The sequence below is a fragment of the Asterias amurensis genome, chromosome 11, assembly GCF_032118995.1.
Source record: "Asterias amurensis chromosome 11, ASM3211899v1".
Taxonomy (NCBI): domain Eukaryota; kingdom Metazoa; phylum Echinodermata; class Asteroidea; order Forcipulatida; family Asteriidae; genus Asterias; species Asterias amurensis.
This window is the reverse complement of record NC_092658.1, coordinates 12,440,159-12,463,944: the sequence shown is the minus strand read 5'-3', so window position 1 is coordinate 12,463,944 and position 23,786 is coordinate 12,440,159. Positions and strand designations below refer to the sequence as shown.

General features: G+C 37.7%; 2 protein-coding genes across 2 annotated transcripts in view; one reads left to right on the top strand and one right to left on the bottom strand.

The window, feature by feature from the left end:
• The window catches only part of LOC139944044 (H(+)/Cl(-) exchange transporter 7-like), a 36,418-nt gene extending 32,304 nt beyond the window's left edge, over window positions 1-4,114 (top strand). Inside the window, exons 20-21 of the mRNA XM_071940992.1 lie at window positions 88-168; window positions 1,542-4,114. Coding sequence (XP_071797093.1) covers window positions 88-168; window positions 1,542-1,637 — 177 coding nt within the window. The 3' untranslated portion in view covers window positions 1,638-4,114. The remainder of the gene's footprint in view (window positions 1-87; window positions 169-1,541) is intronic.
• A 9,201-nt stretch (window positions 4,115-13,315) lies between these two features.
• LOC139944000 (cerebellar degeneration-related protein 2-like) lies at window positions 13,316-22,424 on the bottom strand. Its single transcript, XM_071940928.1, has 4 exons — window positions 22,139-22,424; window positions 20,732-20,844; window positions 18,277-18,425; window positions 13,316-15,483 (listed from the first exon to the last, which is right to left on the bottom strand). The coding sequence occupies exons 1-4, from the start codon at window positions 22,260-22,262 to the stop codon at window positions 14,568-14,570; spliced, it is 1,302 nt and encodes a 433-aa protein (XP_071797029.1). The 5' UTR covers window positions 22,263-22,424; the 3' UTR covers window positions 13,316-14,567.
• Between the last annotated feature and the right edge of the window lie 1,362 nt (window positions 22,425-23,786).

The following is a 23,786-nucleotide window of genomic DNA, read 5'->3' as shown; positions in this document are numbered from 1 at the left end:
ATTGTAAAACCAAATTAATATTCTTTATCCCCGATGCAAATTTAACATCTATTAACATCCTGGCAATGTTTCTCTTTTTGTTTGTAGAAAGCTTCTCTTCCCAGGATTTTCCGTCTTTTTAGAGCGTTGGGTCTTCGTCATTTAGTCGTTATTGATGACGCTAATCGGGTAAGTTAACTTTTCCAGTTTGGCTTTGAAGAATAGTGCACATCAGTCTTGTATTGGAGGCATTAATCATTGAGTCTGAGTACTTATGGAATTGTAGAGTGTTATGGCCTAGTGGTCAAGAGCATCGAATTCAAGTTCTGGTGGTTAAGTCACCGGAGTGTGGGTTCGAATCCCGGTCGTGACACTTGTGTCCTTGAGCAAGATGCTTTACTATAATTGCTTCTCTTCACCCATGGGTATAAATGGGTACCTGCGAGGGTAGAGAATGCTAAAGGCCTTCGGAGCGCCACGGCCGCCCGGGGTTGTATTCTCCCCCAGAGGGAGTGCTATAGCGTATAACACATAGTATTTAAACATGTCCCTGAGCGCTCTAGAGAAAAACGCAACGGAATACAAATACAAGATGTACTAGGTAACACACACAAATGGATTATAGGGATGTTATTGGCCCAATGACCAGGGCACTAAATGTAAAGCACATTGATACGGTTGTGAAATGTGCTGTATAAGAAATTGTTGTTGTTGTATTGTGTCCGATTCAGAGTTGCAAAGGTTGAGTTGAGTCTGAGTCATGAGTCACTTAACGCTTTAGAGGCCAAAGAGTCCACAAGGGACTTGTACCAAAAATTCCCATAGCCGCCACGAGTAGCCTAATTTGAGTTTTGGTGGCACCTTGTACTTCTCATACATGAGTATGCTCGGGTCTTAGTTTAGTCGCCATTTCAAACAGTATGCTCTGTTATCAAGAGAATGCTAAATTCCCAACTGGGAGTTTGGCTCAATAAGTATTTGAAGGTTCAAATCCACAGCCGTGACACTTGTGTCCTTAAGCAAGACACTTCACCATTGCTTTGTCCATCGGATGGGACTATGTGTTATGTAATGCATGTAAAAGAGCCCAGTGCATTTATCAAAAAGAAAAGGGGTTCGCCCCGGTGTTCCTGGTCCGATCGGCAGCAAATTGCGCCACAGCACCTTGTAAAAACATTACATGATGATATCAGAATTAGGTCTCATAATTCAAATGTAGTCCCACATCTTGCAGGAAATACTGTATGTTACAGCGCCAGGAGCGTCACTGAGTGACGGACAGCTGCGCTACATAAGAAGCCACAATTATTATTATTATTATTATTATTATTATTATTATTATTATTATTATTATTATTATTATTATTATTATTATTATTATTATTATTATTATTATTATTATTATTATGTAGGAATAATGGCATCATTATTGAGCAAGGTTTAATTAATGATGGAGGTTTGGGCGCTTGGTGGAAATTGCGTTAAGTTTAGAGATAATGAATAAGTTGTCAACGGAAACAAACATCTCATTGGTATACATTCTTGTTGTTGTTTTTTTGTAGGTGATAGGCATTGTGACACGTAAAGATCTTGCAAGATACAGATTCTGGTCAAAGAGAGGTAAAATTGGAATTCGTGAGCTAAGTATCTCCAATTAATCTAACATAACGGCTCCAAATCACCAAGGGCCCACATCTACATCAGTTTTATTTAATAACACAAATTCATCGTACATCTCTTCAACATATCCAAGTGGGCGTTGAGATTTTTAACATTTGGTGAAGCTTTTCAAGACCTTCGCACCAAAATGGATTAATTCCAAACATCCCAGCCATTCAGAATGGGTCACTATTATTGGTTTGAATTTCCAGCTTCAGTTGGTCGTCAGCCGCGATGAATTCAGAATGAAAAGCGCACCCTCTGTCGGGTTATCACGTTAGGAGTTTGAGGTAGTAATGCCTTGGACCAAGACTTAAGCTAGCCTGGCATTGAGCCCTTTGAAAATGTAGCCTGGCATTGGGTCAGTGGAAAATGTAGCCTGGCACTGACCTTGTTAAATGTAGCCTGGCATTGAGCCTAAGCAAAAGGTAGCCTGGCATTGAGCTCTTAAAAAGGAAGCCTGGCATTGAGCCATTGAAATAGGTAGCCTGGCACTGACCTTGTACAAGGTAGCCTGGCATAGAGCCATCGAAAAAGATAGGCTGGCATTGAGCCCTCGCGAAAAAGTAGCCTTGCATGTGTAGTGGAAATGTCTTTGTGCCAAACATTAAATAAATTGCTGAACATATATGTTTTAAATTAATCATCTAAGAGAGTATATATCACACCTTGAAAATGTTTTATATTCTTGTGGAGAAGTTTACAGTCAGACACTCTGCTCAGCGTGTACAAAAGTAGAAACTATGGCTGTTTGTTCTACATGTAGACAGTTCCAACTCCACCAATGTAACTAATCATAAATCTAGATTATAAATAATCACACATTATACCAAAGCTTTAAATCAATTCTTGCACAAAAATAATTGGAAAACCAAAAAGTTTTTTAAGTGTTGTATCAAGTGTAATACTATTTTATCAAGATGGCATTTTAATGTTTTAAAAGTCAAGTTTGTTTGGATTATTATTTGAAGGTGAGTAGCAGCAAAGACTGCTGTAACTCGCTAAAAATCAAGTTTAGATTTGGAAGTGAAGCAAGGAATGCAGTGTCAAGAAAATGGAGACTTGCCAAAAATGTCTTCCTTTTCCCATGTTGGATATCTTCCAATATTTTTGACATATGAAGTACCTTTAGTCCTTATGCACTGACATAGCCTTTTATAGGAAAAAAAGGCTGTTTAAACTTGATCATAAATGTACACATTAATTTGTGTACTCATTTCTTTTGCAAATGGCGACCCCACTAATAGGTCACTCTAAAGAATTCTGTTTTCCATTATGAAAACTGTGTGGCGGTCTTCGTTTTCCAAATTTTACAACTATATTTCTAAAGGGATTAAAACTGGTCGCTATTGACTGGTCGGCGCGTGAAAAAGTTAAATGGTGAGAATGTGCGGATACATTTTTTTAAGCGCAGTGCGCGAGCCAATGAGCATCCTTCTTTGAGCCTCCATGGAGTGGCCCCTATAGTCTGGTGATTTTATGCGTAAGGTCTATCTATAGTCACAGCCTCTCTCTATTTTTATGCAGTATATGTATTGATCTATCTGTTTTAATGACCTGCCTTTTAATGCTGCGTGTATAAATGATTTCTATCCAAAGAAGTTTCTCTACTTTAACATGAAATTTATTTACTGCTAGCTCTTCTTGTACAGCAGGTAGTGCTTCTAAAAAAAGGTATATTGGCCATTTATAAGCACTTACAATATATTTATTAAGGTCAAACTACATGTGTATACATATATAAATGCTCTACTTCTGTTTTACTGTACATTGTTTTAAACTAAAAGACTTACATTTTATAATCACCCCAAAATGAGGAAACTGTCCTGAACATGCTCATTTGTACAGTGTTTAAGTTTTTAATGGCACAACTCAAGAGCAAAATGTTAAATCAGCTGAACCTCGGAGAAGTTTCATGCCTGCATTAACAAAACATTACTTGCAGGTCGCGCACAGGTCCAATATTTTTGGGGACCTTGGGCTTCCATGTACATTACTCAACTCACACACTATTGGTGCACTCTCCTTCTAAACTGGTCACACATTCAGCAACTTTCACTGCTTGCTCCTATTAATTGCAGTCTTAATGTAGATTTTCTTTATTCATGTTTAAAGTTATTATTTGAAACTTTGCATGGTGGGAGAATAACCTGCCCTACAACATGGCGTCTGTGAGCTTGTGCGTGTCATGTGGGCTGGTGTGCTATAGAAATCAAACCAAGAGCGCTGCTGCATGCTGCATGCTGCATGCTTCGTTGATATACGCGTTTATACACGCATACGGTTTTGCCCTACAAGATGGTGACTTTCATAGCAACAAAGGGTTTATTCGATACGGTCTATTGCAGAAATTTGAAAGTATTTTTAAGAGTGCTTTTAAGATTTACTTATAATTTTGTTCAAATAACTAAGTGATCCATTTTAATTTGTATAATTTTAATTTATATATTTTGCAATTAAAGAAAACTAATGTTAATTTGTGTGTTATGTGTTTGCTCTTAATTATGAGTCATAACCTGTTTCAACCCCCTCCTCCTCCATTCCCTTCTGAAAACAACAAACTGGAATGTAACTCACTTTCCTAATGTTGATGTCATAAAGAGTTAAGGTTGATCTTAAATACAAATTACTATGGTAACACTCAGATGTGTTCATAGACAAATCTGAAAAGATGTGTTTTAAGAGATTGTTAGAAGTGTGCGTCTCTAAGATATGTTGGCAGAGAGTTCTGATTTTCTAAAATAAAAGCAAACTTCTGAAATGGAGGTGAATAAATTAAGCTGGTATTTGTTTACACACAAAAAAGTGTGCCACAGAATGAATCAACCGTCCTCAAAACCAATACTGTACCATAAGTTTACTTTGATTTTCACTGCTCAAAATTTTGTGTCACTCAACATATTTGCATTGTGTCTCAAGTTGAGACTAGAAACTGACATATGTATTACAAACATTAAGTAGGTCCAATACAAGCTAGCCTACATGTAGGTTGGACTCCTTCCGTTGCAAACAACAGGACGGTGCTCTGCAACGGAGTCCTACCAGGCATCTTACCAGGCCTAGTCCATTACATGACACTTGACTATCAGAATCCAATTCAGATCAACAGCTGCAGACTAAAGGTCTGTTGTTAAGGGGGTGTTTATTTCAACTGATTCATGTTCAACATCTCAGTTGTGTAGCAACTTGCAAGGGTTTGCTTTCTCTCACGTAACACCCCCCCCCCCCAATTATTTGTAGGAGAGTTGGCTCAAACCAAGAGGGGTTATTCTCTGCAGACACAAGCAACCACAACCGTACACATTGAGTTGGCTTTTGGTATCAGCTTCATGTGGTGTGTTTATCAACCATGTCACACCACATTGGTTATTTACCAATTGGGCATGAACCAGTAACTACTTTTTTAAACAAATCTCTTATTTTTACACTGGACTAAAGGCAAGAGCTGACTAGTTTTAGTGTTAGCCAGTAACTCGTGACCTGAACACAAGTCTATGGTATTGTGGTTTTCTCTTGAACACCTACATTGTACGACTCACTCTTTGTCATGTCATGTTTAAATATTTCCTTCGGAGTCGAATAAAAAACCTTTCAATTCTATTCAAGGGAGTACTTTTGGTATGCACTCTCAAAATTATTGCACTAAAAACTACTTGTTAGAATATTTGTCTCATTTTGGTTCAGGTCTTTTTACAACAATTCTAGTCCAGTAAGATAAATATTCAGTAACTAAATAAAAACTGGACCCTGGATTGTCCTTGTGTCAATGCACTGTTGGGTTATTCAGTGTAACTATAGGTGTTATTTCAAACCTTTTTTTCTCATGTATTTGATGAGCAAATATACACTGATCTCTGCTCAGGACTAAAGGTTATAATGCAATTTTAATGCATTTCATTAAAGTGTTTTTTTTCATATTTTGGAGCTCCTTGTAAACGGACTTTGCTGATCAAGAGTGGCCTTCAATGAAACATGCATATTCTCAGCAAAACATTTTATCGTTGATTTTGATTATTGATTTTCAATTTGTTAACATTTTCCATTTAATGATCTTTTGATTATTATGAATACCAAGTTGCAATTATTTACATAATATAGTACTGAGCCAATGAGTTTGGAGTTTTGCCTTTCAGGTTGGCATTTGGTATCTATCCTCTCCTTTCACTTTTGGGACCCTGGTTCAAATCCCACCAGGGGGCACTATGTGGATTGGGTTACAGTCCCTACCCTGCCTTCGTGGGTCTTCTCTGGATCTGGGGTTAGCCTCCGACATCTAAAACTTAAACTTCCTTCCTTGTCTTCTCTCTGTGTGGCTCCTGGCTATTACAGTGATGAAGTTCACTTTTCTGAGAATCATTGGCTTCACAACCAGAAATATGATAATGAAATGAAATAATAATTGTAATAGTTTACACAGTTTTTATACAGTGCTTGAGACACCCAAGGGTGTCTCAAATCGCTTTGGCATAAAATATTCAGCAGTCAAGAAATCATTTCAATATATGCACTTTACAAGGGCCTGGAGAAATCTGACTAATTCAAAATGAAATCATTTGGATTTGACACAATCCCTTTAGTCCTTATGTGACTGTACATGAAAGTAGGCCTACCAGGCAAATATTACACAGTGAAGGTAGAAGGGAAATCGCTGTAATGTGATCAGGGAAGTGGGAATTATTAGGTTTGCGGAAAAATTCATAGAGTGGAATTGGATTAGTTGAATTGAATTAGGTTGTATTGTCTAAGATGTGTGACACATCCCATGTGACCTCTCGGTTTCGTTTTCTTATCCGTGTGGTAACAGGAATCAGGATGGCGCGGCAGGTTTAGTGCAGATAAAAGCAAATGGCTGTTTAACATGTTTTAGTTCAAAGGGTTCATTCTAGTTTAAAGGAGCATGTTGCCTTTGGAGAGGATGCTGGCCGGTTTATGAAATAGCTAGTTATGAAATAAGTATGGTTTGAAAGATGTTGTAAAAGTAGATGTTTAATTATCCCCAATTAATGCATACTCTTTAGTAACACAAAGGAAAACCGGCTCCCAAATGAGGCAACAAAGATTTGTCATGGTTCATCATGTCATGAGAATTGAGTCAATAGGCTTCCATAAAATAATATCTGAAAAAGAAAAAAAAAGTTGCACCCCCCCTTAAGGTGATCCCCTGGCTGCTGCTTCTCATGTCTTATCATAAACTTGGGTGTGATCTCTGGCTACGTGGCAGCTCTAATGGTTGTATGACTTCAGGATGGCACCCTGAACAATTGGGCAAAAAACCAGTAACTACTTAATTAAACAAATTTTAAATGGTTACACATCTCTAATTTTTACACTGTCCCACCCGAGATATGCCTTCGGTATTTTTTCACAGGAGTCAGGAAAGTACATACTGAGCATACAGCGCTAACACACATCGGTGTATGGGTAAAACAACAAAATTAATATTCTTTATCCCCGATGCAAATTTAACATTTATTATAAACCGGAGGTCGTTGATTTTCTTTGAGGTGACATTGTATTTTTGTAGCATTTCACATTTGCAAGCTGTTTTTAATGACAAAAATATGGACATGGTACAGTAGTTTATCATGTCAATGAATGGCACTCTACTTGATTGATTGCATCTTATTGCTCCACTCAACACCCACGCATATTATTCTATTAAAATAAAAAGCTGATGTAAATTAAGTTGTTGGGGGTTTGTCATTACAGGCTAATTTATAACAACTCAGCATTGACAAGAAGTGTTATAACCTCTGCTCATTAGGCAAGTTTTACACCAATATATATTTAGGGAATTAAATTGTCATAAGATGGTTCTACCAAATGGGGCTGGTAAAAACACTATGACAATTTTGCTGTAGCGCCCACCTTTTTTGCTACTCCAGCTCTAAAATCTGGCAAAGACTCGTGTGTTGACAACAAAAATCGCCCATTTCATAATTCAAAAGTACTTCTTCCGACAGAAACTTTTTATTATGAGAAGACCTTTAGTCTTTACTGCATAAAACATCAAAGACAAACTAGTCAGTTCAACTCTATTATGGCTTCTGCTTAACAGATGAAATTACACCCAGGATAAGGCTGACTCTTACAAATTAATAAGGGAACAAATAATAGTAGTGTCTGAAGTGGAGAGCCAATAGTCTGTTTGCCATTGCTCTTAACATAAAAACTATTTGAAGTAAATTAATCTATCTTTCTTGCGGCTGTTCAATTGGCAAATGTCAGTCAAGCCTCGTGCATCCTCAGGCCCCACATTGTCTGCTTAGTCAGAAGGAATGGAACATTTGTATTAAAAACACTGATAGGGGTTTTCATCTCCCACTGTTTGACAAATAGAAACATGACAGAAGAGGAAGCAGTGGCACATAAACTATTTATTACATGAACATGATTTATGCTCTTTTGTTTTTCTTTCTTTGAGTGACATAAATTACCTCAATAGCTTCAATTCATATAATTTTTTGTTATGGATATTTTATTGTTCAGTTTTGAAACTGAAATATTGTGTGAAAGCTTTGTAAGAGCTTTGCTGTAATACAGCGTACAGCTGTATCACTGATGATAAATCTGTTTGACCCTGTTGAAGATGTATCACTTGCATGTGTCCATCATTTGGACGATCATACCCAGTTCCTCAGTAAATTTCACTCTCAATTTTCTTGTGGTGATTATCCATCACCCCTCCCCCTAAGATGAACAAACCCTTTCAAGATACCAAGAGAAATAAACACATAAATATGTTATTTTAAAATCAAATTTCATTCAAGTTTATTGCCATGCATTCATAAAAACATGCACTTAGCAGAATAAAGTATTTCATGCATATATTATAATATAATCTTTGTCACAATAAACTGTCAACGTTACTCTTTAACAAAACACTTACAATAGTATAAGTTCTTCAAAACCAAACATGTTTTTACAGACATACATTTTTATCATACACTATACATGCACTTAACATTTGAAATATAGCTCTTAATAAAACAAAATTGTTTGCTACATGTAAACGTGTTATCTTCCAGTGAACTTTAATCCTCAATTCTGATTGGTCAGTACGTGCCATGGCTATAGCAACAACAGTGTGATATGACACCACATTTCAGGTCCATTATCACACCCTGTGATAATACTATATTCTGCTATTTTAAGTTATGTCCAAATTTGCTTAAAGATATATTTGTTATCACATGCAAGCTTTTTGGATTTAAGCAAATCTGCGTCCCGTATCCAACTCTGCCTTATCATTGAATACGGGACGCATAATTAAGCTCTATATTTTCCATATTCCACTCACTTGTTAAAATATTAAATATAAAATTTACAAATATCTGTTGCACATCTAGAAATAAAAAGGAGTTGCTAAAATTACTGTAATGTACTTTGAGTGTCATTAAAAAGAAACTGTTGCACACGCTAGAAGACTCTAAACGTGGAAGGCTGGCACATAAAGTGTACACAAGTTTGGGAACAAAAACTCCTTGCATACAAATAAAAACAAGTAAAGACACTTCAAACTTTCTTCTGACAAAGTATGTATGAAGCTACAATCCTAAGCTAGCAATCTATTAAATTATTTATCTTTTTAAATGTCATTACACTATGCACTGTTAATATATATCTAAAATTGAAAATCACAAGAAAAAACACATAAACATCTAGAGCACCAGTGTTAAGTCACAATTACTACATAAAAAAGTTTAAATTAATAAAATCATGAAGTACTGGTGTTTATAGATGTCAACCCACAAACTTGACTATCCTGCTACACACGTACAACATCCCACCATCAATAAAGAGCCTTTACAGAAAGTCTACGACATGAGCGCCTGCATTGGCGGATACGGACACATAAGACTTTGATTATTATTATTAATATTCCAACCACCACACAAAAGCAGTGACCACAGAGCTTTAGGGTAAGTCTGCACATAGCCATAAACCGAAAGAAACTGTGGGTTCGAATCCCGGTTATGAAACTCCTGTCCTTCACTATAATTGCTTCTCTCCACCCAGGGGTATGGGTACCTGTGAGGGCAGAGCTTGATATTGTGTCTGAAAAAGCCTTTGAAGCAATGCAGCAGCTCAACTATTAGCCCAACGACCAGAGCATTGAGCATTGAGCATTGATACATTATTGTAAAACTAATTAAGAATTCATTATTATCAATTGACTGAGCTTATTAAACACAACTCAATCATTTTGAATCAACAGCACCTGCCTTACTGGCTAGAGTGAAACAAAAAGAGGTGGTACATTGTATACGCTTGTTTGTGGGTAAACAAGCTAGAAGAAGCACTAGGATTAAGGCACTTCAAAGAATGGCATCAAGCAAGTTTAAAAATGAATAGGCCAAGACGGTTTAATTTTGCAAATGTTTACAACAGCAACAACAAAACTTGTGAAGGCTTAGTCCATGTGCAAATCAATTGATGGCTTTAATAGTAATACTTGTAAATGGTTGTCACTCAAACACTACCTATTTCTCCAAGTCAGTTGGCCATAGCGAGAACCCATTTTCAATTTCCTAACCTACTGTCCTAAATCTCTCAAAATCCAACTGCATATTTTGTTTGATTTTGTTGTACTGAGAACTGGTCTATTAAACAGAGTCCAACAGTTTGGTTGTTGAGCTACCATAAGGTATAGGGTTTTGTAAAGTGAGAGTACTTCTAAAACTCTAAAAGATTAAAGCCCGGTTCAGCGAATGCAATACGAATTTGATGTAAGTTTGACGCCACAACCCTCCTTACGCAGCGATATTCGCAAGCGAGTTGAGCAAAGTTGAACTGCTGCGATTATTCGTTGCGAATTTGTGACGTTAACATTCGCTTCACATTTGCAAGCGCAGGAACTATGAACCGGGCTTAACAGGTTTGAAGAAAAATCTACTTCTTGAAACTCCCTTAATTTTATAATGGAAGATACTTTCATCATTCCCTTAAACCAAAATGAGGAAGAAAGAGAAAACTGAGCGGCCTCCGGTGTTTTCACCGATACTAATTACTTTTTTACTACCAGTACCAGCATCTATAAATTTTTAATTTGCTGTTAATTTTAATGGAGACAATAAATTAAATGGTAGACTTCATTTGTGTGTGAGAGAGAGAGAGAGAAATGGAAATAGGTTTTAGTAATACACAGCCGATTGATGGGGGAAGAAATAACCTTGGTCTGTACGTTAATTGGCTATTAATGCATTCTTAGTATATTGAGCTGGTCTTAGGTTTGTATGTGAAGCTACAATCCTAAAGACCTTGTATATTATTGTCATTTGTCAGCAGACAGTAGGACCCAATGATCCATAGAGTCTACAGTGGCTGTTATTAGCTTGAACCAAAATGTCTACTTGCAACTACAAACAACAGGAAGATTAAAGGCAGTGGACACTATTGGTAATTAACGAGTAATGGGGAGAGGTTGATAGTATAAAACGTGTTTTATACTATCAACAGCTCTCCATTACTTGTAACCAAGTAAGTTTTTATGAACAAAATTATTTTGATTAATTACCAATAGTGTCCACTGCCTTTAATGATGGTAGAAAGCTTCCCTTAAAATATTACCTGCTAAGGTGCTATATTTTTTGAGAAACTAGTCAAACAATTTCGCAAAATAATTTTCGTCTCAGTGGACAAAAACTATTTTAGCATGCACAACTGGTTGACACGACTCTCTCTCCTGCAACCTAGCAACTGTTGGACTTGTTATAATTTGTTGAACATTTCATTGTTCTAGTCTTGCTCTGAATACTCGCTTCAGGCTAACAACAGGTTATTTTGGTTGTAAGCAGTTTGCAAACAAGTTATCATAATCCATGTTATCACATTAGTAAATGTTTGCAGAACCTATCAGACACTGCTGCTGTCTAAGACTTGTATTCATGTGTACAACCATGATAGCAAGTCCATTATAGTGAAAACCACAATAAATTAATTGAGACCAGACATGCAAGAGTCCAACCTCACAATACAAGTACATGGAGGTAGAATTGTATGAAGTATGGAAACATTTGACCTAGAAACAAATATTGCTAATCAAACCATGGTAACCACAGAAATTGCTGTGGTGTCATACACTTTTGCTGTGGTTGGTGGTGCCCTATGGAAGGTACATGTACGTACATTTTCTGCATATAACAATGTTAAGAGTGCCCCCTCTCGGAGGAAAATTGTTGTACCCCTTCAAGTGCAAAGTTCAAGGCCTGCTCTTAAAGGAACACGTTGCCTTGGATCGGTCGAGTTGGTCTTTGAAAAGCGTTTGTAACCGTTTTTTATAAAATGCATATGGGTAGAAAGATGTTGTAAAAGTAGAATACAATGATCCACACAAACATGCCTCGAAATTGCGTGGTTTTCCTTTTACCTTGTCGACTAACGCGTCGGCCATTTATGGGGGTCAAAATTTTGACTCCCATAAATGGCCGACCATGTTAGTTCGCACAGTAGAAGGAAAACCACGCAATTTCGAGGCAAACTTATGTGGATCATTGTATTCTACTTTTAAAACATCTTTCCAACCATATGCATTTTATAAAAAACGGTTACAAACGCTTTTGTTTTGACCAACTCGTCCGATCCAAGGCAACGTGTTCCTTTAACTAGACCTTATACATATTCATGATTGAAAGCTAAAATCTAACTGGTCCATTCACCATCTTATGCCAGATGCTATTTTTTGCTGTTTACTGTACCATGCATGAGTGCACAATCCACAAACACACAACGTTTTTTCCACCCCAAAGTGTCACAACAATATATGAATTTGGAAGTAGGTCAACCAACAATCATCTTTTCAGATGCTAGATTTACAAATAACCTTTAACCTGAGAGAAATAACAATGCCCTGTGCTTACTGTAACTCCATACTGAAAAAAAAATATGGCAAATTTGATTTCAGAGCGTATTAGAAAGCATTTGTAGATTTACAAGTATTTACATTCCCAATGTTTTTGTTTACTAAAAGATTTAAAATTACAAGTCATTTACAACATATATCCAAATATTCTTTGGCTGGACAAAGAAGCATATACAAGATTATTTTAAAATTTAAATTACATTGTACATACAAACAAGAAAAGCATCTCTATTTCTTAAAAAGGAAAATTAACAGCACATTGAAAAGAATACAGGCAAAAGTTTATAAATTTGCAGGTAATTTATTGATTTTACTAACCCTGTTTTTCCATGCATTTTAAAACTTAGTTCAACAGGTACAATGTATTCTTAAGAAACAAAAAACTAGCTGAAAATGTAAAACAACAACACAATTATAAAGACAAACTTTGAGCGTTAGCATTGGGCCAATTCAAGGCGCTACGTACTTATCACATCTTACAGTGTAAGCGCCAAATTTCCCAGCAACACTTAAAGGAACACGTTGCCTTGGATCGGACGAGTTGGTCTATAAAAAGCGTTTGAAACCGTTTGTTATGAAATGTATATGGTTAGAAAGATGTTTTAAAAGTAGAATATAATGATCCACACAAGTATCACTCAAAATTGCACGGTTTTCTTTTTACGTCGCGAACTATCACCGTCGGCCATTTATGGGAGTCAAAATTTTGACCCCCATAAATGGCCGACCGTGTTGTTGGACGAGGTAACAAGAAAACCACGCAATTTCGAGGCATATTTGTGTAGATCATTGTATTCTACTTTTACATCATCTTTCTAACCATATGCATTCTATAACAGACGGTCACAAAACGCTTTTCAAAGACCAACTCGACCGATCCAAGGCAACGTGTTCCTTTAAGACAGGCATGCAACTGCCCATTGAACAAAAAGAAGAGGAAAATCAAGTGCGGAGCAGGACATGAGACCCACAATGGTACCGGCTTACCCTAGAAAATGTTGAGGTTTATTATGCTCTAAGGTGCATTGTTAGCATGTACTAGGCTTGTTTTACATTATTGTAGTTGTACATAGTTGTTGCCAGGCAGATATTAGGCTTCGAAAAAAAAACAATAAAAAAAACACTTATAATTTTTTTGTTTACGCGGAATTCCGCAGAAGAGTTGCATGCCTGTTAAAATATGCTTAGCAACATTGAGCACGCAGGCTAAACCAATATATTGTCCTTGTAACTCTGCACAGTGAGCACAGAGTTGCCACTGTAGCATCAATATCTTTGGCATACAGGAAAAAAAGGCATGCCTTTTCCCAACCATTAACTGAGTACATTTTGGCAAAGAAACATAACCAACATGTCAGATTTGTATTTAAGCTCCTACGAACTTTGACTGAGGAGTCCCGAAAGCGTACACCTGTGTATCGCTCTCCTGTGATAAAAGTTCTTGTATAATACCGTTTAAACATGACAAATAAAATGCCAAGAAATAAACCACACGGGAAACTGATTGGGTATATTTATGAACGGTTTTGGGTTTGATAAAAAACAATGACTGGAGAGGGACCTGAACCAGAGACCTCCAGGCCTGGACGTCCAGATTTATATACTAGCGCTCTACCAACTGAGCTATCCAGCCCTATACGGTTTTCCCTATTGACCCATTTCACCTGACGTCATCATCAGAAAATCTTGGATGTGCCATTCTGGTGGTCAATGTCAACGTGTGTTATTCAGTGAAGTGCGCATTTTTAGGTGACGCAGCGTTTACACGTAAGCCTATTGACCACCAACATGGTGAGCGTGGCATCAGTCGCTGCGTGTGACGCGCGTGCAAGGGGTCAATAGAGAATAAGGCTCCCCATACAAAGATATTGCCAGCCCAAACAAGATATTGACTATATGAAAGACCGCCAACATAAGGCTGGTTAGCTCAGTTGGTAGAGTGCCAGAATAAAAAATTAAGTAGAAAGAACAAAGGTGGGGGGCACACTGTTTCAACCCACCTCCTTTGATTGAACATGGAATAATGTGCAAGACAGCTGGACTGCGACAAAAATAACTTTTGTAATTTTTAGCTTTGGCCAGTTGCTCCTACAGCCTCCTGCTGTAGATACTGTGGCCGGTGCAAAATCTCAAATATTTCCCCGAAGAGTTTCTTGTATTCCGGTGGTCCGTGCTCAAACATGGAATCGACTGGGCTCGGCTGGGGTGGGGTCCCCTGATGCGTCTGAACACTCGCCTCGTTTCTCTTACGAATACTAAGAGCGCGTGGACGGATAGTCTCATCCCGGAATGAGCTACATCTGCTTCTCACCAGTAGTGAGTTATACCTGTCCATGAGTGAGTTATACTGAGCGTCGATCTCGCCTAGGAGAGATAAGCCTTCCGTTTTAGGGTGTCCCATGAGTTGATTGCTTCCTTCTGGACTCAGTAAGCCTTCCTGCTCTGAGATAACGGTCAACTCTTGGCTGCCGCGAGACCCCCCTGCCCCCTTGGTCCTTCCTCCCTCGCTAGCTATCGCCTCAAAGTCTGCATTGATCAAACTATCGCAGTACTTGCACACCGCATCATTCGAGCTGCTTAATGACTTGTAATCCTTCTTAATGTCTTCCATGCGACTCTTAATCTCAACTTCCTTGAGTCGTTCCTCCAACAACTTGTTCTCTTTCAAGAGGACGGAGAGCTCTGCCTCCATGTCGTGAATCCGTTGATCTTTCAGCGTCACCTTCTCCTGGAGGTTCTTTGTCGTCTTGTGCATGTTGACGAGTTGTTCATCAAGGAGCATGTCGGAGTTTGCCACGCCGAAGTCGTGACTTCGGGCGCGGCGTAGAGGATGCGCTGATCCCGAGTTAGCACCCAGGGCTTCTAAGATCTTCTTTTGTCTCCGCCCTTCTCGGAGTCTCTCTCGCTCAACTGTCTTGAGTTGCTGGATCTGAGATTGCTGCTCTTGTATCTTGGTTTCAAGGAGCTCGTTGGTTTCATTCAGTCTTTAATAACAACAAAAACACAACAAAGTTACTATGAATAACAGTCAACAGTGGATACTTCTACACCCATTAACAAAGATATTGACAAAATAGGGAGACCGCCAACATTAGGGCTGGATACCTCATTTTGGGTCAGAGGTCACAGATTTTGTTCTAGTAAAAACAAATCAAGTAAAAAAATGTGATTACAGATCACACTTAGGTGATTTTATTTTGTCATTTCATTGATAAATGACAAAATGTTAATGATTTTGGGATTAAATACATAAAACGGAATCCAACTAGTAAAAAGTTTTTCTTCAAGGAGATAATGGAATTTGTAAAAATTGCCTTTGAATGACAGCTTTCAGTTGTGTAAGAATAGGCCTCCCCTATTTGCTTTACGCTTGAGTGGTCAAACAAAGCGGTCACCAGCGGTAGTTTGTGTCCAAACAAATCAGTAACAAATAGGTTAAAGCTACAAGTATCCTTCCTAAGTTCCCTTTGCTACCGCCTGAATAAAACACAATAATGACAACACAGAAACTGTAGGTTTGATATTTATGTACTGTACTTAAAGGTCACTCTATAGTCCACTGACGCATCTGATTAGCATCAACCAAAGGTCCCTTATGTGTAAACACTGATTAGTGATTTTCAAATCCACTCAAGCTTTGTGGCCTTCATCAAGTACAGGTTAATACACATCAGCGCTGGACAAACATACCACTCTATTCATTGCACTCAGCGGGTTCCAAAAGTGATTTCCATATCATTCAAAAATTGTTTTGATTGATTGAATTAAGCCAATGGTGGTCAAGTCAACCGGCTAGTAAGCACAAATGATGTACAGAACATGGGTTATTTTTATAACCACAGTGTGTTCATTGTAGGGTTTCTAATGCACTGTAGGCCTACAATACAACGATATGTTAAAGGGTTTCCCTTTTTTCAATGTAAATTTACATTTTGTACTCAGTGCAGACCTTGAATTAACCCACAGAAATTACCGCGGTGCCCTGTGCTTTTCCTGTGTTGCCCTATGATGTAAAGATCCAATACAAATTAGTATTTTCATCATCAAAGAAGATAGAAGGAACCCTAACTTGAGGAAAATTACTGTGCCCTTCAAAAAGCTAACTTGGGGGCCTAAGAGGGCACACATGTAATGGCGGCTGTATCGATTTTAAAGGCAGAGTATACTTTTGGTAATTGTCAAAGACCAGTATACTCCCTTGGTGCATCCCAACTTGTACATAAAATAGCAAGCCTGTTAAAAATTTGACACAATTTGTAATTGGTAAAAAATGAAAGAAAAATCTGTTAGTGTACCCTTGTTGCAAAGATTTGTGTGCTTTCGGGTGCCTGGGAAAGTCATTCATGCCTGAAGCCAATCTCAGATCCAAATGGGTTTTAAAACAATTACATCATTCTCTAAAACGATGTTTATCAACAGCTTTCCAGCTTTCTTTACGAAGTAAGTTTTATGGTCAATTATAGTTTTTGGAGGAAACACAAATATAAAGTACCCTCCATTTAGGTGTAATAAAAAAAAAATCTTTTTAAATATGGTCCCTTAAGAATCTCAGTTGGAGTCCTTTGTTATAGTTTATTGACATAAACCTCAGACTTTGCAAGTTTAGTTGTCAATCCTGGAAACACAAACAAGGAAGTGTTGAGAAACCTTGTGGAAAACCTGTTCACACTATGGACCTCAGCCACCACAACCTTGAGTGTAACTTAACTTCAAAGCCCATTTTAGTAAGCAAAGATTTTGTTATATCAGCGATAGCAATGTTTGTTGTCTGCACTTGTTGCATCATTTGAAGTGTTGGCTTACTGAAATGGCATCCAGTACATACCAGGCCTGATACTTCACGGAGGCAACGGAGGCGATTGCTTCCGTTGCCCCTTGCCATTGCCTTGGTGCCCTTGAAGTGCTCCAGTAGAAATTTACAATTTCCTCATAGGGTGCCCTTTACCAAGGAGAAAATGCCTTGGTGCCCTTGCCCTTTCAAAAACGAAGCATACAGGCCTGACATACAGTACTTCAATTTTCAGCCCGTGGTGCTACATAGGACCAATCATAATTCACTCCAAGTGGTCCAGCTCTAGCTAAATTCAGTTTTCAAAAGCATGGCTACATGTATTTTTATATGAATTATGGACAAGTGCAAAAGCTGACGGACCCATGAAATGAAAAGGTAAAAACTGGTCCTGGTGGCTAATCTCTAAGAAAGTTGAGATCAAACCCTGATGATCTCCCCCACCTCCCCCCTTACATGTAGTTCTGCAATTGTACATATTAGAAATTTGCAAAGTCTCACTTTTAGATCCTAGCAAACCGGTAGTACCATTGTGCTAACATACATTCATTGGGTGCCTTCGATTAGCTTCCCGGATCGACCCCGGTCCACTACGTTGGTATTTGCGTTGATGTCATTCCAGGGGCTCACCCGGGTCAGCCCCCAGTGCCCTGCTTGTGGAACGGGTCACTTGGGGCTGGCCAGAGATGCATGACGTCACCACGAGAGTACGAGTGATCGTTCAATTAGCGCTTGTTCAATTAGCTCTTGTCGAATGAGCACCGCGGGGTCGACCCAGGGAAGCTAATTGAACGCACCCATTCAGAATTGTGTATAATGTTCACTGTCTCTTACATAGTGTCCCAAATCATGTGACATAGCAACTGTATATGTATATAATGTAGTCTGAGGATTTCAAATTTAAGCAGTGTCATCAAGCACATCATTGTTTCAGACAATATACAAATCAAACACGCAAATGATTTATTAAGAGCAAATGTTGGGGTACCTGATATTTTTTTGTTGTGCGGTGCGCAGATCATGTTGTAGTCTCTGATTGACCTTGTCTGTTTCCTGAGCGTTGAGGTCAAGCTGCTCGTAGATATTAGCCTTGGATTCCGTTACGTCTCGTAAAATCTGAAGTTGCTTCTCAAGGTACTGGGTAAAAAAATAAAAAATAAATTTAAAAAGTCAATTGTCGGCAGCAAAAAATTGTCTCCAACGGGCTTACTCTCTTTGCATCCAGATAAAATAGCAAGAATGTTCACAGCAATTGACATTACAATATTTTTATTTTTATTTTTTAATTAGTTCTTTTTGGGAGAAGCAAGGATCCTGAGAAAGACCCTTGGGTTTGCCTGACTCCAGGAGTTCAAAGCACAAAGGAAAATTTAATTTATATTTCTTTTGCAAAAGCCTACACATTATACAGTTTTTTATTTTATTTTTATTTTATAAAAATAATATCATATAATTGTAGGATGTGAGGCATTGCATGGTGTGGTATCCATATATTTGGTTTGTGGTTAACACCTTGTGTATATCTTCTAGCCAGGTAGAGTTTTGTCAAAGAAAACTGTATTTCTTTATCAAACATTATAAAGCCTATTTCTCCAATGGTTACAATGCGCTGCAAGGGCAGTTATTTCAGAGAGGTACACTATAAAGATGAAAATAGGTATGACTTGAGGTTACATTTGAGTTGATGAAATAGAGATCTTCCAAGTACGAAAAATGGGTCAAGCTACTGAGAAATTTGTAACCTGCATATTTGAATGTGCAATTGTATCGTTTTAGCACTCCAAGTGGAGGTTATGTATGGGCATGCTGAGATCAAGTAAGTCTGTACTTTGGGTGTGTGTTCCGTCACATCTGTTTTGAATGCGTTTTTGGATGTTTAACAGTTGGTGAAGAAGCAGTGATGCATGCAAGTGCTTTGGTTGAATGATGCGAGGCGCATTGTTTCAAACTGTCTTAGTTGATGATGTAGTGTTTTTGATTGAGAAGTGAGGACAGTGTAATGAGTACCAGACTAAGATCACATTATAGAATTACTGTTCAGTAGGGAAGATTATAGTCAATGGATACTGTTGGTAAATTACTCAAAATAAATATTAGCATAAAACCTTACTTGGTAACGAGTAATGGGGAGAGGTTGACAGTAAAACGTTGTGAGAAACGGCTCCCTCTCTGAAGTGACGTAGTTTTCAAGGAAAGAAGTAATTTTCCACAAATTTGATTTCGAGACTTCAGAATTAGAATTTTAGGTCTCGAAATCGAGCATCTGAAAGCACACAACTTTGTGTGACACTTTATGGTGTGACAAGGGTGTTTTTTTCTTTCATTATTATCTCGCAACTTTGGCGACCAATTGAGCTCAAATGTTACAGGTTTGTTAATATATGCATAAAATGTTGAGATACACCAAGTGAGGAGGCTGATCTTTAACAATTACCAATAGTGTCCAGTGTCTTTAAATCATTTCAGCTGTTTGCACAGAACTTCTACTGAAGCTTGTTGGGTGCTTGGCAGAAGATCTTAAGAGCTCTTCTGTGTGTGGCCTTCTTCAAGGCATGCAAGGCCAAACATTTTGTCTAGTCTTCCAAGGCTTACCCTTAACACTAGCCCATTAACATTATAGTAAAAACTGCTATGGGCTAGTATTAACACCACTTCTCAATTTACTCTGTGGTCTACTAAAAACTGTGCAATGTAGGCCACCAATGTAGGCCTACTTGTTTTTGATAATATTTCTTCACATTCAGATTTAAACAATAACTTTTAGAAATTATTATTATTTATTTTTGAGTGTGAGAGAATTAAACTTTACAATGAAACTTCATATGAAAGTTGAGTACATTATTTGAGCTATCCATACATTTTAACACTTTTATCTCTCCATTGCAAGATAAAATGATCATATTTCCTAACCTACACCGTAACACACCCTCTTCTTTATTTGTCACTTCCTAAACAGAAGTGAAATCAAATATTACCTAGGTTAAAACAATACATTGTACTGCACAAAACAGTACTAACTAAGACAAGTATAATACTACTACTTCCTCGTTCAACAGCTTACATATAAAACCATGAAAGTGATGTAAATTGTTCCTGGGATAAAAATGTTAATTTCTGTTAACCTTTGTACAGGGGTTAAAACTAAGAGAAATTCTCCACTACATAAAGTCAACCAATTCTATGGCTCTGCTGACCACAGAATCCTGCACTTATGGCGCCCTACATGTATAGCGAAGAGTTTTTAGGAAAACATACTAAATTGGTATGCCTTGCTACAGTAGTTCAGTGTTTAAAGAGGAACACTTACTCCTATATGGGGAAAATGTAAATGTATTGAAACCTTGCAGAGGGCATCACAGCAAAAGCACAGGGCACCAGTTGCTATTGGTTATTTCAAGGCCTACTTTTTAAGTTTGAGTTTGTACTACTGTTTTGAAACTTACCACAATCTGCATTGTTTGTTCTTCTTTCTCCTGTTGAGCTGCTTGTAGATTATCATCCAATTCTTTATTTCTCTCTAGTAACGTCTTTCCTAGCTCAGCAGCTAAGTGCAGATCTATTAATAGAAAAAAGGTTAGATTTTAATTGAATGAAAACTGTTCAAACTCGCATCAAGTACATGCAATGGTGTACACAAACAACCAAGCTTAGTGTTTGGGCTACAAACATGTTACAATGAAATTTTTGAAGATATGCCAATATATGGGCCAATATTCCAGTGTTCTACCAACTGAGCTATAGACAGCCCTGTGTTGGCGGTCTTCCTATTTTGTCAATATTTTCAGTTATTGTTCGGGTTGCCAGTCAGAAGCCATTACCATTAACTTCTGTATAGCCAGTGATCACACCCAAACTTAGGATACAACCTGGGAAGTAGTACATGTAGCAGAGGGATCACCCTGATTTGAAGGGATGCAAACTTTCGATCCAGATTTCAAATAATAAACCACCACAAGGGAAACTGACTGGGTAATTTTAAAATGATTTGGGGTCGAACAAACAAAAATGTACTGTCAGTTTCCCTTGTGGTTTATACACGATTAACACAAACAAACAAGTACAAAACAAAACATGGAATTTAATTACGAATATAAATGTAACCCTCATGATTTTCTAAAGGTGGTAAAAATGGAGCAAATCGGTTGACTAGCTGTCGAAATTGTGCGTGTTTGACCATTTCCCTCTGTCCGATTCTAAAACTTGTTCGTAACCCTCCAGCTTCACCTTTTGGAGGAGGGTTACGTTATCACAACTACATTGAATAATGATAAAATTAAGAGCATGTTTATTTTTTGTTATAGTGGAAAATGTTGTGAATTTTCACATTTTTGGCTGAATTTTCACATTTTTGGCTAAAGTAAAATGAAACTTTGTAAAAACATTTTTTTTTAAATTAGTATCTAAAAGAGGTATCAAAACATGAATTGAATGATGTATTTTGTGTGTAGGCCTATATAATATAATTGTTTGTGAATTTTAGTCAACAGGAGGTCAATCATTATCATTTAACATAGGCCTAGAAATTAGTAGTAGAAGAATTGAAATTACTACACTAGGCAATTTATTTTATGTTTTCTTAGTTTAGTCATGGAGGTAGAAATAGCCTCTCCATATGGTTTAGTTTGTGTTGGGTCATAACAAACAGGCATGAACAGGTAAAACATGACACACTCAATAGCCCAACAGCTAACAAAGAAGAATTGGCCAGACCATGGACAGACCATGGACAGACCATGGGCAGACCATGGGCAGACGGATCATACAGCATTCAAAGGACGGATTACCCATTGTCAATACGTTACGCGTTATCAATAGTGAATAAGTAATTGTCATACAGACTCGTTACATACCGTTATCGTACCACCCATCTGTCAAATCGTTCTCGTTTCCGAATTCCTCATCATCAAAAGAGCCTGAATCTGCCATATCGCAGTCTCCTCTAGGCATCCTGTTTGACATCAGACGAGACCACATTGGGCTGGTTTACAAATCTTCTCCAGAACTGAGAAAACTCGTACAAAATTGTGGAATTATGCAGTTGTTTACATTTGGCTGCCGGCTTTAGTGTGGATTTGCACGTATGAATGACTACTACGTCATGGTTCGTCCGATGATTCATCACTGGTTGCTGTTCATTTCTTATGTTATCGACTCTTCCCGAGCCGATGAACCAGACCGGAAAGCCTGAACGCGTGGCATGCTTGTATAGCGCCCTCTGCCTGCAGTCCAAACTTTTCCACCAATTAATTAAAGTTCATATTTCTCCATGATAAAAATACTTATCGAAGCACCAAGCACAAGTTCTGTTTTGTATCATTTGGTAGACATTGTGTTGTACTTTTTGCTGTTTTGAAGTGAAGGTGGTGTACTTTGGTGAGCTACTGCTAGCTTTGAAAATTGCTCGTTGTCCATCTGACCCGCCATGTGCTTTAAAAAAAATACTTGTACCAAATTCTTGTTTCACTTAGTCAGTTTATACAACTAGGCAGGTATGAATGCGCAAAACATAACAGAAAATTTAAACTGCTTAAGCGGTGCTTTCTCTAAAACATTAGCAAAGTTGGTGCGATGTGTTTTATATACATTGCCACCCCCCCCCCCCGTCCCGAATCCAAAACCATAATAGTGTAGGCTATTATTAAATCTTGTTGATGAAAAGTGTGAGGGCGATGCTCCGTTTGGATAAGAACTATGGTAATAGTGCCAACTTTTCCAACAGTTCAGCTACACTTGTTTTAAAGTTGCATCATAGTATGGTGTGTCAATCCAGGATAGCCCTTACTAAGGGGGGGGGGGGGGGGCTTCATATTAAGTTTAGTTCATTTTCGTTTAGACCAAACTCCTGCCGAGACCTCTCTAACTATCGACAGACATGGTTTTTTCTCTCAATAGTGTGGTGGATCCGAAATGTGACAGCTTCCTTCCAATCTACAATGAATATATTTTTATCTGCTTTGTTCCTTCTCAGTGTTAATCTTATCTTAGCGAGTGGTGTTAAATATAACAGGTCAAAAGAAAAACATATCCTCCTTCTTTGAGCAGTAGGCCCTAATGTCATAATGCGTTGCTTGAACCGCATGTGCTGTAATCGGCTGAATTTAAATACTAACACTTGCTCCTAAGACACACAAGACAGAGACTCATCAACTTGGTTTTCTTTGAATATTTTTATATTTATTCAAGACATCATAAATAGTTGGAAGACGACAGTGCAGTCCTTTCGTATTGAACGTTCTATGCTTTTGTTAATAATGTTTAAGTCATTTTGGGCATCTCGACTAAAATTTAGCAAAACTCCTTCTAAAGAGATAATTATACAAAAACATGGTTGTATAACCGCAGATACTATTATAGTTACTTCTTATGAGCGTAAGAATGTTCAATACTTATAAAGACCAAATTAATCAAAATAAACATGAACTACTTTTTGAATTGCTTTAAAACTATGATTAGTTTAAGGAGGGGCTTCAAGGTTAAATTCAATATTGTGATACAATC